The sequence below is a fragment of the Bos grunniens genome, chromosome 2 (genome assembly GCF_055505025.1).
Source record: "Bos grunniens cultivar Pamir isolate PY7600 chromosome 2, Bosgru_T2T1.0, whole genome shotgun sequence".
NCBI lineage: Eukaryota > Metazoa > Chordata > Mammalia > Artiodactyla > Bovidae > Bos > Bos grunniens.
The window spans coordinates 132037977-132052150 of record NC_141166.1 but is presented as its reverse complement, the minus strand read 5'-3'; the positions used below and the strand labels follow the sequence as shown (position 1 = coordinate 132052150).

Here is a 14174-nt window from a genome sequence, read left to right as displayed (position 1 = left end):
GACTGGACCAAGAGCTCAAACCGAGCCGCCCTCACCAAGCTGAGTGTGGTGACAACAAGCTTGCTTTCCCAGGCTCCAGGGCCACCTGAAGAGGAGGCTGGCACATAAGCCCCTCTCTCAGCCCTATGCTGGAAGACAGCCTTCTGCAGACGGGGCGAGCAGGCACGTGATGTTACCCTGTGCCCTTCCAGGCTTAGACAGAGCCTCCCAGCCCCAGGTGCTTTTGGGGGGATGATTGAGGCACACCTGGGCCCAAACCTCCCCCACCCCATCCCCGCCAAAAGACAGAGTAATGAGCTTAGGTCATGAAGATAGCAGAGCACTGAAAAACACCCAGCAGGCTCAGTTTCCAGGAGCATTAATGGAATTCTGTGCTCCGAAAGCCTAGAAAGAAGCAACCTTACTCTTAGCATACATGGAAGTTGCAGTTCACTTCAAAAACTAAAACTTGGCCTTGAGTAGCCCACGGAGGTTGATGTGCTCAGTGTCTCTGTGTTCTGGAATTCTGAAGTCCCACTAGCTCTGGGCTCCCCCTTTCGGAAAAGCCCCAAAGCCAGGATCTGGTGGGAGTTATAAAGGAGCCCCCCCTTACCTCCTCATTTCTCCAACAGAAATAATCCCCTGGTCTCGGAACACCTCCCTTCCTCCATGTGAAAACAGCAGCCCCTCCTGCTGCCTTGTCCCTCCACCTGAAAAGTGTACTTGGAGCATCCCTGACTCCAAGTTTCCAGTTAGACCACAGTAGCTCCTCAGTTCTCCTTACAAGCCACACAGAGTCACCCTCTGGCTTCCCGCCTCATTTTCCTGATCACAGCACCCACTGGCCACCTCTCCCATTTTTCTAAGCACACCAGCAGCTTGACCACCTCAGCCCCTTATTTCTCTAATCAAAACTAGGCTTGGGACTTCCTTGGTGGTCAAGTGGTTAAGAATCCACCTGTCAATGCAGGAGACATGGGTTATATCCAGGGTCCAGGGAGATCCCAAACGCTATGGGGCAATTAAGCCCAAGCACCACAACTACCAGGGCTTGTGAGCTCTAGGGCCCACAGGCCACAGCTACTGAGCCCTAGTGCCGCAGCTACTGAAGCCCTTGCTCCCTAGAGCCTGTGCTCCGCAACAAGAGAAGCCCCCACACTGAGAAGCCCTCACACCACACTGCAACTGGAGAGGACCCCCTGCTTGCCACAGCCAGAGAAAGCCCACGTGCAGCAATGAAGACCCAGCACCGCCACTAGATAAATAAAATCTTTAAAAACATGCCTGACCTTATCTCCACATATACACTTTCACTACCAAGAGAGTGAAAAGATATCCCAAAGAAGAGGAGAAAATATTTGCAAATTCTATATCTGATGAGGTAATTACAATAAAAAAGAAAACAATTAACATGTGTTGGTAAGGAGCTGTAGGAATTGGAAACTGCATACATTGCTAATGGGAATGTAAAATGGTGCGGCCACTTTGAAAAACAGTTTGGTGCTTATCCCAAAAGTTAAATAGAAATACCACATGACCCAGCAATTCCTCTCTTAGGTATGTGTCCCAAGGAAGTGAAAACGTATGTCCACATAAAAACTTGTACATGAGTGTTAATAGCAGCATTACTCATAATGGCCAAAAACATCCATCAGTTGATGAAGGGATAAACAGAAAGTGGCATATCTGTGCTGCGGACCGTTGTATGCAGTGTGAAGAACCAGTACAGAAACACGCTACAGTGTGAATGAACCTTGAAAACGCCATGCCAAGTGAAAGAAGCCAGTCACAAAGGCCGCACGATGCACGATTCTGTTTATGTGAAATGTCCAGAACAGGCAAATCCACAGAGACCGAAGTTAGCAGTTGCTGGGGTTGGGGAGAATTAGGAAGCAATGAAGAAAGACTGCTAATGGGAGTTCCTTTTGTTTTTCTGAACGCAAGAATGGAGTCTTAACCTTTGGACTGCCAGGGAAGTCCCTAGTGGGGATTTCTTTTGAGGGGTGATGTAAATGTTCTAAAATTGTGGCAACAGCTACGTAAGTCTATGAATATACTAAAAAACCATTGAGTTGTAGACTTCAAATGAGTGAATTCTATGGATGTGAATTATCTCTCAGTAGAACTATTACCAACAAAACAAAACACAAACATACATGCCTGGTCCATTCCATTCCCTCTGTCCCATTGCTGGCTCTGCAAAATGACCTAGCCTTCTTTCCATGGCCTCCCTGGGGTGCTCCAGATTTGGAAGGAAGGGACTGTGGAGAGGAGCTTCACCTACCTTCTACATGGTAGTGTACCTCGCCAGCAAAGTGGGCAATGCCAAATTGGGCATCGTGGATGTTCTTGGGCTGCAGGAAGCCTTTGTTGTTAGCGTGGACACTCTTCAGTTTTTGCAGCAAGGTGGTATCTGTCCCCTGGAAGAATGGATGCCCTATGGGCCGAGGACCCACAGCCCAGCCACTGGGTACACCCCCAGGTCTCAGGGGCTCCCTCAAAGGGTAAAGCAACTGGGTTCAGAATGACTGAGGGCCTTTCTACAGACAGCAAGAGGATGTGTCAGGGGCAGGGGCTTGTTCCCTGAGTGAGGGCCGAGGCAGGACGAGAGGCTGCCAGCTCGCTGGCTGTAGCCTTCCCCGGGAGCAGAGCATCTCTTTTCTCTGGATCAGAGCTCTTACTGACTCCCTGAGAGTCCATCTCCCCAGAGACATGCAGAGTCCCCCAAAGCAAGAAGGAAAGTGTTGCCTCGTCTTGCACTCCATGCAGCCCTTGGCCCACAAGGCTCAACCAGCCCTCTCTGGGGGTGTGTTCCTGAATCTAAATAATCTATGCTGAGGAGCAGAAGTGAGGGCGGACTCAGGTGCCTTCCTCCAGGAGGCGAGCCTTGAGGGAGAGGGAGGCTGGAAGGCGGGGGCTCCTCTGCCAGCCCCCGCGGTTTCCGGGCAGTGGAGTTTCCCAGGCAAGGGGTCTCCCCCGAGGTGGGCGGGCCCAGGGCACCTGTGGGAAGCGGCTCTCCTCATCCAGGAGGGAGATGATGCTCATGGGCTTGAGGGCCAGCAGGTCCAGGGTGGGCCGGTTGTCGGTGTAGTGAATGTAGTCCCAGGCGATGCTCTCCGCGCGGTACTCCTCCTGCTCCACGGTGAACACGTGCTGCACGAACAGCTGCTGCAGGTGCTCGTTGGCCAGGTTGATGCAGAGCTGCTCGAAGCTGCAGGCGCAGCACCGCCCCAGGGGGGCAAGGTTGGCCTGGCTGCCACTGCAGCCAACCCCTGGCACACAGCCCCACACATGTGTACCCACAGAGCACACCCCCAAACACCATACAGGCCGACAGATAGCCTCCCTCTTCCCCTGCCTCCGCCTCCATCCCCTCCTCCATCCCACAGCAAACAGATTCAGAGAAATATGGAGGCTGCACTTAGCATCAAGCCCTGACTTTGACTCCATAAGGTCCCCAGCAGGATCCTCTGCCAAACTAGGCTGTCCTGACATGGAGACAATCTCTGGGGGCCAAGGGTCCAGTAGCCACCCTGCCCCATGGGCAAGTGGCTTGGGTATTAAGACAAGCTTCTGGAGACCCGTCATTGATGGCTGGGCTCCTTTGCATCAGTCAGACATACCCCTTTCCCCTCCCCGAGTCCTCCCACTCGCTCTTCCTCCTGGGCTCCATTTCACCTCCTGAAATGGCCCCTCCACTCATCACCCCAGCTCAGGTCAGAAACCAGGCCGTCATACCTGACACCTCTCCCTCGTTCCCAACTCCAACCCGTTGCCAAAGTCCGGCTGCGCTCTCTCCAACACAGCGCCTAACCTGTTTACTTCTTTTCACTCCCACTGCTGCTCCCTTAATCCAGGTCACCCTCTTTCTCACCTGGAGTGCAATAACAACCGCCTCATGGCTCTCTCTGCCTCCAGCCTCACCCCTCCAACCATTCTCTGTGGCCACCAGACAGAGGTTTCGGACGTGCAGAGCAGGGACCTGCTCTCCCCCTGCCTTGAATCCTTGTGGACCTGAGCTCCCATTATTTTCATGATCCAGACAGACAGTGACACAGTGGAAAGCCTGCCCAACACAGCCAGGGAATGGACGCAGGGGACTCTGTGAGTGATAGTCGCTCAGCCATGTCTGACTCTTTGTGACCCCATGGACTATAGCCTGCTAGGCTCCTCTTGTTCATGGAATTCTCCAGGCAAGAATACTGGAGTGAGTTGCCAGCTCCTTCTCCAACAGGGCGCCCTGCCCTTCTCTAATTCTAAGTCTTCACACATGTGAGACCCTCCTTTCTCTGACCTGCTCTTTTGGTTCATCCTTTGGGTCTCACTTAGGCATTTCTTCCTCAGGATGGGTTGCCCATTTATGCAAAACCTTATGGTTCCTCAGGCTGGTTGTTCAGGTCTGTTAACCCAAGAGAGTTAACACACTGCCTGGACATCGTGGAGTGATGCTGTAGCCATCAGCGATTGCAGCCACCCCGGACAATGAGCCCTGAGGGAACTCAGGATGGAGACCAGGAATACTGGCCACCTAGCAGTCATCAGACTGCCTGTGTGCTCAGTCACTCAGTCACGCCCAACTCTTTGAGATCCTTTGGCCTGTAGCCTGTCAGGCTCCTCTGTCCATGGGATTTTCCAGGCAAGGATACTGGAGTGAGTTGCCATTTCCTCCCCTAGGGGATCTTCCTGACCCAGGAATCGAACCCACGTCTCCTGCATGCAGGTGGATTCTTTACTGCTGAGCCATTGGGGATGCCCCATTAGATTGCAGCCACTCACAACAGTAGAGCTTAAAGAAACTCAGGATGTGAAAACACAGAATGCTGGCCCCAGATATCTGAGATTCATATCAAAGGAATGATTTCAGTGAACCCAGACTCTTGCATCTTTCCATACACAGAAAAGTGCCAAATACCTTAACTTGGGATATCTAGTTTTCTTTTATTAACAATAATCTTTTGATGTTCTACCTGCCCTTTGTTGCAAAAAACTCCTATATATCCTGGCTCTACCCTCGCCTCCTCGGAGCATTTTTCTCAGAATTATTTGAGATGCTGTCTCCTGGGCCTGAAGTTCTAGGAATGTCTGCTGAATAAAACACAAGTCTCAACTTTTAGGTCATGCACTTTGTTTCAGTTGACAAGAGTACTCGGTGCACCCTTGCAGAAGGCAGTTCGGGTAAGTGACTGGGTGCTGAGTGACATGGCCCTGCTCCTTCAGGTGGCCCCCAGACTGCAGCCCTGCCACAAACCCAGCTTGTGGCTCCTTCACAGGGGGTGGAGGGGAGGGCGTCCCTTAATAAATGGCCAGATCCCCCAAAATAAACTACTCATCCAGCTCCACAGTGGCCAAAGATATGCTTGGTCTGCTTAGCTGCCCCTCTCAGGGCCAGAAACTAATGATCAGAATCATTTTTTGTTTTTCTGCTCCTTAGAGCTTCTGTCATGTTGGGCTGAGTTCTGCCAGCCCTGCCCCATTCCACCTGCCCATGGTGAGCTGGTCCTAGGAGCCTGCAATCCCAATGTGCATGCACTCAGAATGGCTTGCATCTTGACCAAGGGGCCTTCTCAGCCTTCAGCTGGAGACAGGGCCTTGGGCAGGGACATGCCAAGGTCAGGACAGCCCTTTGGCACCTCTGACAGTGCCCGGAGACCTCCACTTGGGACTGAAACCAAGCAGAACCCTGTGGGGCCCTCCTGAATACAAAACTCCCTCCTTGTCCCCCATTTCTTATTTGTAGCAAAAGGCTTTAGTCTCCTATGACATCTCTGAGTCCTAAGAGCAGACTCAAGACCAATTAGGGAAGTGAAGAAATGCAGTCAAGAAGCAATAGTGCAGTGATAAAACAGAGTCCTAGTTCTTCCTCAAGGGATCTCTTAGAGTTGTTTTGCAGAAACTAAGACCCCTGCCCAGGTGGAGTATGGTGACTACATGCTGGTCACAAGCATGTAGACCCCAGACTGGTTGGAACCAGATGTTGATGATTAAGATTCCCTAAACATCACCCCATTACCTCACCACCAACCAATGAGAAGAAAGTCCACAAGCTGATTGTGTACCCTGTGACTCTCACTCCTAAAACTGCCTTTAAAAAACTTTACTTGAAAGCCATCAAGGAATTTGGATTTTGAGCTGCCTCAAATTTGGATGAGCTGCCTGCTCTCCTTCTCGGCCCTGCAATAAGTGTTGTGCTTTGCTTCACCACACCCTGGTGTCAGTACACTGGCTTTGGTGTACTTTGGGTGAGCAGACCTGAATTCCATTTGGTAATGGAACTAGGCCTAGGCTCTGTCTCACCGATGCTTTAAACGAGCCAGGCTCACGTTGGGAAGCTAGGTTGCACTTCCTGCTTGCTTGTCCCCCGTCCTTGTGTCCTCTTCTGGCCCTTTGATGATACTTCCGCAGAGCATCACCTGCCCTCGTCCAGCTCCACGGCCTGGCTCCCCTTGCTGCCTCTGTCTACTTCCACCCCAGTCTTCATCACAGTCTTCGCTGGGAATTACTTTTCTGACCTGCTTCATTTCTCTAGCTCTTCAGCCTCCAGGCTGGGACACTGGGTCAGAAGTGTCCTGCCTCACCTTACCGTTGTCAGACTGAAAAATTGGGGATGGGCCACAAATCCCCTGCCTTCCCCATCACCTAGTATGATAGCCCACCCAAGGATGCAGTCACATTAGTGTCACTGATTTCCACTTTCGCCTTAACCACACGTGATAATTCACTCTAGTTTGTGAGAAGGAAGAGTGGATAGCTCGAGATGGGCAATGAGTGCTAGAGTGTCAGCCTGACTCTCATGATGCTCTTAGCTATATGGCCTTTTCTAGACACCTTGTGGATGCCAGGGGATGAGCGTGGACTGCCTCACTGAGGAAGGACACAGTCTTGCTGAGGGACTCACCCTGGCGTCTGTGAGCGGAGGCGAGGCCCTGCTCCCAGCCAGTCGGGAGGAATGGCTGAGTTCCAGTTGGCTCAGGGAGGACCTAAGCTTATCTCTCATTTTTCTGAAAACAGGTGCGGGGACCTCCATACCTATTTTTCTGGAAGTTTTCAAAACCAAATATGTCCAGGAGGCCGATTGTCCTTTGCACATTTTTGGGGTCCTGGGCAGGTGGGGTGAAGATTGCAGCATTGATCTTCTTGACAATCCACAGGAAGAGATGCCCATAGATGCCCTGTAGAGACATGGGTAGAACCCACAGGCTTTGATGCATGAGAGGAAGGCGGCTGCTTTCTCCAAGTTTACCTGGAAAGGCCGCAGGCACACTGGACCAACTGAGGGAGATCACCCCTACTTTACGGCAAGAAACCACCCTGGAGAGCCTGGGCAGCCCACGGTCACCAGCCAGGGGACTGGCAGAGTCAGGACTTGCCCAGCTCTCTGCCCTTTCCTGCTGTCCACTCACCAGGCAAGGAGCTACACTCAATACCTAGACACGTAGGCCCCTTCTCCCACAGCTCTGCACCTTGACAAAGGCGTCCCTCCGGTCTGCAGCCTGAGTGATGTTCAGGGGCCTGGTGACAAACTCCCCTCGGATGATGATGGAGTGCTTGATAAGACAGTCTCGGAGGGCCTGGTCCTTCACCTGGAAGGTAGGTAGGGGCTGGCATCACAGCTGATAGAGCAGGGCCTGGTGCCAACATGCTCTCTCATAACCAAACATCCCGTGCCCAAATCTTGAGGATGGGAGATGCCTGTGACTAGGACCAGAGTCAGGATGCTGGTAGGACTGGTCCAGCGTCAGTCTGAGCATGGGGATATCAGTGTCAGGGAAGGATGCGCCAGTTGGGTGGGCCCTGAGCGTGCTGGCTGCTTGGTTGACCAGTCTTGTGCTGGTCTCCTGGTACTGGGCCCACCATCTGGTGGACCCTGGAAAACAGTGGCCATGGAGGACTCTGAGGCCTGGCCACTGACATCTGAATACACCTCAACCGAAGGCACTCCTGCCTGGAATCTGGAGGCCCAAGTTAACAAGAGGAGTCTGGATGAAGTGCCTCCCACATGCAGAGAAGACTTGGCTGGCAAACCCCCAAGGTTTCTAAGAACCCTGCGACCACATGAAAAACATTAGCAGCAAAATGTGCCTACCTAATGTGATTGCCTTTTCCCCCCCTTTGATTCTATTAATTTCCCACTGAACCTGTTAGTGGGGTGTGATTACAAAGTCCCATCACTTGTCCTCCAAGTCAAGGCTCTATTTGATCTCTTTAATAATGTGCAGGGGAAACTTCCCTGGTGGCCCAGCGGTTAAGACTCCGTGCTTGCAATGCAAAGGACACAGGTTCTATCCCTCATTGGAGAACCAAGATCCCACATGCTGTGTGAAAGTGAAAGTGTCAGTCGCTCAGTCATCTAGCTCTTTGCAACCCCATGGACTATAACCCACCAGGCTCTTGTGCCCATGGAATTCTCTAGGTGAGAATACTGGAGTATGTTGCCATTTTCATCTCCAGGGGATCTTCCTGACCCAGGGATTGAACCTGAGTTTACTGCATTGCAAGTTATACAGAAAGTACAAGTATTAGCAGTCACAGCCTAAATGCCTACAGGGCCAGCAGGTGTGGCAAAGCCAAAAAATAACAACAGCAGAAATAACACGCAGGGGGAATGGTCTGAGTACATTCCGTCAGCCCAGAAGAGCACAACTCATGGAGAAGCCCTGGGGACCAGGATATGGGGCGAGGATGTCTTGCTGTATAGGCATCAGATTGGTTGAGTGGGGACAACCTGGGGAATGGGTGAGGTAGAAAGTTGAGCAAAGGCCCTGGAAGAGCAAGAAGGTCAGGGAAAGGGCAAGAAACACATGTTCAAGCCAAACTGATCATTTCCAGGACTTTGTTAATGATTAGTTCCACGGGCCTGATTCCCATGCCTAGGGCCTGCAGTGCTCCACAGGGGAGTTGGAGGTGAAAGGGTGAGCGAGAGCCTGGGAGGCAGGAACTGGAGACTGGCAAGGGCTGCCAGCCCAGGCCCTGGGGCTGCTCACAAAAGAAGGAGGCTAGCGGACAGAAGAGCAGAGTTACCTCCAGTAACTTCATCACAGTAGGAAAGGCAGGGGTCTCCATCACATCAGAGGAGTCCAGGTTCTCAAAGACCGCAGCTGCAGAGAGAAGCAATTGACCCTGAGAGGCAAAGTGGCCTGAAGGGACGGGACAGAGGCCCTGGGGAGGCTGTTCCAGATGCATGGCTCAGAGACAGCCATCCCTGGGTGCCAGGCACTGCCTCTCCCAGGCCCCCCCTGAGAACCATAGCCTCTCTGGGGACAATCAACACTTTGCTTCTAACCACTGTTCACAGGGTATGTCCCCTGCTGCCCAGATTGAGATCCTGACTCAAAGGGGAGTGGGAAGCTATCAGAGGGAGAAGTCTGGTGCCAGTGGGGCGGGTGGAGTCTATCAAGGGAGAGGAAGACCCATTGGTCTCCTTCCATCCACTCTGCTGTCCTTAGAAACCCAGGTGTGTTCATGCATTCAGCAAAGGAGGAAGCAGGGCCCAGCTCTGCTGCAAGTCTCCTGACCCACCTCCTGGTTCAATCCCTCCCCTTTGAGTCCCTCCCTTTAGGGCCGCTGAGCTGCAGGGACGGAAGAAAGCTGTTTCTGTCATTTTTTTTCCTTCTTTAGACTTACAAATTATAAACTAACGCGTATGGATAAGAAATGCATAAAACCCAAAGGTATGTTATAAAGGATAATTATTATGTCAATATTGTGAATCAACCACTAAAGCCAAACCCAGAGCTTCACGAAGAGCCGGGGCCTCCCACGACCTTTCCTGCTTAGACCAGTTCCTCCACCGAAGGCAGTATTCTCCTGACTATCACAGAAACCACTTCCCTGGTTTTTCCTTATCTTTTTACTACCTATATGTTAATCCCTGTTGTTGTTCAGTCTCTCAGTCGAGTCTGACTCTTTGTGACCCCACGAACTACAGCATCCCAGGCCTCCCTGTCGCTCACTGATTTAACCACTAAGCTGCATTTAATTTTACCCGTTTACTTATGTGTCATCTAACTACCTGCATTCCTTTGTAGCATTTCATTAAAAAAAAAAAATGTTTATTTATCTATTTTTTGCCATGCCGGGTCTTGGTTGCTGCACCGGCTTTTTCTCTAGTTGCAGAGAGTGGAGGCCACTGTCTAGTTGCAGCGTGTGGGCTTCTCTTGCTGCGGTTCCTGGGCTTTAGGGCACAGGCTCTATAGTTGTAGCTTAGTTACCCCGCAGCATGTGGGATCTTCCCAGATCAGGGATCGAACCTGAGTCTCCTGCTTTGGCAGGCAGATTCTTTACCACTGAGCCACCAGCGAAGCCCTGTAGCATTTAATTTTATCTGTGTTTAAATTTTGTGTGTGAGCTCTCTGCGTTCTTTTGCCTGGTTTCATCTCCTCAACATCACATTTGGTAGTATTCCACGTCCTGACGCGCCCTGCTTGTCAGCACCCCTTTTTACCAGCAGAGGTGCCCGGTTTGGTGGATAGATTACATGGTCACCCAGCTGCAGCTTGCTGGAGTAGATTTCCTTATATGATCTGAGATAGTGGTTCATGTTTTCTACATGAATACCCAATCGCTCTGGAAGAGTTTATTGAAAAGCCTGCCTTTTCCCCACTGCTGTGTGAGTTGGTGTCTTTCATTAGCTCTAGAGCCAGCCATAATCTCTTCAAGTGCTGTTTAAGTCCCAACCCTCTCTTATCCTTTAGAACTCTAATTAAATGTATTCTACATCTTCTCACTCTATCTTTGAGGTCTCCTACTCTGTGTTTTATATTTTCCATCTTTAAAAAAATATTTACTTATTTATTATTTGGCTGTGTTGGGTCCTTTAGTTGTGGCCTGTGAACTCCTAGTTGCCATGTGAGACCTAGTTCTCTGACCCAGGATCGAACCTGGAAACTCTGGATTGGTAACATGGAGTCTTAGCCACTGGGCCACTAAGCAAGTTCCCATTTTCCATCTTTCTTGCGTTTCCATGCTGCACACACAGTTTCTCTTTCCCTTTAGAACTCTAATTAAATGTATACTTTATCTTCTCATTGTATCTTCTAGGTCTCCTATTTTCTCTTTTATATTTTCCATCTTTTTTGTCTTTCTGTGCTGTACACACAGGTTTTTTCTGACCTTTTCTCCTTTTTCACATTATAAAACTGGTGGTTAAATTCATCCATAGAGTTCATTTTGGTTTTAACATTTTTAACTTTAGAATTTTGATGTGGTTCACTTTAAAATCTGTAATGTCACTTTTTTATACTTTGCAGCTTGCAAGTTCATGCATGGCTTTGCTTACTCCAAGTTGTTTACTCTTTGGGTTTCCAGCCAAAAGTTAGGGATGATTGATCAATACCCTCACCTTTGGAGGGCCCTAAGCTTTGGCATCTTCCCCCTAACTCCACAAGACCTCCAAAATTACAGCTATAATTCCTAATGCACTTTTCCAGCACGTTGTGACTTTGATGGGCCCTTTGGATGAGAACCCACAGGGATTTCTTCCTCCTCTCATCCCCATTTTTCCTCCCCAGGGGGTGTACTTTGGGTGGAAGCAGCATTACCCATGAACTCCACATTCCCCAGGTGGAGAATAGTGGCCAGCAGCTTGCTGAGGTCCCAGTTCTCCGAGTCAGAGAACATGAGTATCTTCATGGCCGAGCGGACGTGGGCATAGTCCTTGGCATCATTGCGCCCCTCACAGGAAGTACAGTTCCCCTGAAAGATTGAACACATCAGCTTTGGGGGGCCTTCTCCACTGTAGGGCCAGCAAGGCAGGGATGTATCAGGGACTCAGCCAAAGGCCCCTGGTAAGTGATACTTCACTGGCTCTGGGTGGGTCCCATGGGACCACCTGGAGGACCACACTCATAAAATACACAAAGGTATTTCCAAAGGCAGAATTATGGTGATATAGACCCAGAATTCTATAGTAGCTTGATAGCTGTGTGGCCATAGCTAAGTCACTCAGTTTCTCTGAGCCTCTGCTTGTCAACCATCCATGGTAATGCCTGCCTCAGTCTCTCGGGGGAATACCTTGGGTTAATTCCTTTAACAAACACCTTCTAAGGCTCACTGTGTGTCAGACCCTGGGGTACTTACTGGGAATTCATTAATGGAGAGAGCGGGCCCTGTTCTGCATGCTGTTGCATCCAGGAGAGGAGGCAGAAAGATTATGTCATAGGCTTTTACAGACGCTGAGACAAAAGGGGGCTTGGCCAGCCCTCCTGGGAACCGGGGAAAGGCTTCCTGGAGGAGGCACCTGAGCTGGTTCCACAGGTTGAGCTTTATAGTAGCACAGGGAGAGAGGGTTTTGGCAGATAACAGCTTGAGTTAGGCTGTGAGATGGGAGGCAGGAAGGTTGCAAAGAGGCTGGGGTCATGTGGAGGAGGAGAGAATGGCAGATGGTGGGATCTGGAGGGACTTGGAAACCTTGCCAAGGAGCCACAAGGAACTTCCAAAGAGCTGTGACCAGGAATATGGTCTGCCAGGCGCCCTGTATGGGAGATCTGGGGGGTGGATGATAGATTGGGGCTGAAGTCTGGGGAGAGGGGGCACCCAGTAGGAAAGTAGCACCATGGTCTAGGCAAGAGATGATAAAGTCCTCAGGCAGAGACAGGGGAGACAGGGGTGAGGCAGGAGAGAACGTCAAGAGGTGGATCTCATTCATTTTCTTGTCAACAATGCAAGCCCAACTTGTGAGACTGCTTGTGTGGCAATGTTCCAGGCATGGGGACACAACTGAGCAAGGCCTCTGCTCTCCTGGAGTTCAAGTTCTAGGGGCACCCAGGAGGACGGTGACTGGGATGAAATGAGGCAGGGGCTACAGGGTGGCCAGGAGCCTTCTGTCCATTAGGAACCAAAGGAAGGTGAGGCTTGTGGGGCAGGACTGTAGGCTCTGCAGAAAACAAGGAAGCACATGGACAAGGGTAGGGCTCTGATGGTCAAGAGTAATCCTCTGGTGGTTGTAACGTGGATGTCAAACACAGAAGGGAGGGGTGGAGAAGGGGAAAGGGAGCCCCCAGTCCCCGCCCAGGGGCCTACCCGGAGTCTGGGCTTTTATGAGGCTGTAAACCAACGCTGAGCAAGAACTGGCCCTTCTTACTTCTTCCTCATTGTAAGAGGCAGGGCAGGGAGAGGTGGGAAGGGGAGGAGGGTCGGGGAGGGGGCAGGCGCCTCACCATGGTGAGGTAGTGGTACTCCGAGGGCGTCCCCAGGCACAGCAGCTTCTTCTCCTCGGCGCTCATCCCCATGAGCATGCAGTAGAAGATGTGGTAGTTCCGCTCCTCCGGGGCCTGGCAAGGAGGGAGTTCAGGAGCTTGTCAGCAGCTTCCCTGAGGCTCTGGGTCCTCAGGGCTGTCTCCTGGCTCCAGCCCCGTCCCAGTTTCTTGCTCCCCAGCCAGTAGGGCTCTGGCATTGACCCAAGGGATGAGCACGCCCAGTTGCTGTCCTCATCCAAGGCCAGTTCATCCTGACAGCTCCGTGCAGAAAGTCACTCCCTGGCACTTCCCTGCAGCCTGACTGCCCCCGCAGTCCAGAGTCACAGGCAAAGCAAGGTGTCAGGATTCAGATCCAGGCTCTCTGACTCAGAATTCCCAACTCTACAGTCTAGGGAAAGCCTTTCCTGGTGGCTCAGTGGCAAAGAATCTATCTGCTAATGCAAGAGATGTGGGAGACACAGATTTGATCCTCCAGGAAGATCCCCCAGAGAAGGAAATGGCAACCCACTCAGTATTCTTGCCGGGGAAATCCCATGGACAGAGGAGCCTCGTGGGGTCGACTTAGCAACTGAGCAACAATAAAAACAACAAAGCTTTCCTATCACCTCGTGACCCCCAGGGACCTGACTTCCACAGGTTTACCTAGCTGGGTCTTCTGCATTTTTAAACATTATTTATGAGCACATCTCTGTTGTGAAATTCAGGCAGTTCCAAGTATAGAGTGTTAAAGGGGGAGTTTCTCTTCCCCCCGCCTTCCCACTCCTCAGACGACCTCCTCTTCTTCCTCAGAACCATTGGACGTCCTTTCTACACATCACTAGAACGTTTACTGAGAGTGCATGCATGCCTGCTCCATTGGTCGCGTCCACCTCTGCGATCCCACTTACACACCAAAAAAATTTTTTTTGATGTGGACCGTTTTAAAAGTATTGAATTTGTTACAATATTGCTTCTGTTATACATTTTCTGGCCCCGAGGCATGTGAAATCTAAGCACTCTGAC

The 14174-nt window shown here is 51.1% G+C and overlaps 1 protein-coding gene across 4 annotated transcripts in view; it reads right to left on the bottom strand.

Annotated features, from left to right (window-relative positions):
- The window catches only part of MYO7B (myosin VIIB), a 102155-nt gene that overhangs the window by 51445 nt on the left and 36536 nt on the right, over nucleotides 1-14174 (bottom strand). For all 4 annotated transcript variants that reach the window (XR_015149087.1, XM_086362323.1, XM_086362320.1 and 1 more), the window contains exons 8-14: nucleotides 13134-13247; nucleotides 11517-11670; nucleotides 8998-9074; nucleotides 7440-7559; nucleotides 7006-7148; nucleotides 2980-3190; nucleotides 2264-2399 (exon numbers count right to left, since the gene is read on the bottom strand). Coding sequence is in view for 3 of the 4 variants with exons in the window: in XM_086362323.1 (XP_086218449.1) it covers nucleotides 2264-2399; nucleotides 2980-3190; nucleotides 7006-7148; nucleotides 7440-7559; nucleotides 8998-9074; nucleotides 11517-11670; nucleotides 13134-13247 (955 nt within the window). In the remaining variant the exon portion in view is untranslated. The remainder of the gene's footprint in view (nucleotides 1-2263; nucleotides 2400-2979; nucleotides 3191-7005; nucleotides 7149-7439; nucleotides 7560-8997; nucleotides 9075-11516; nucleotides 11671-13133; nucleotides 13248-14174) is intronic.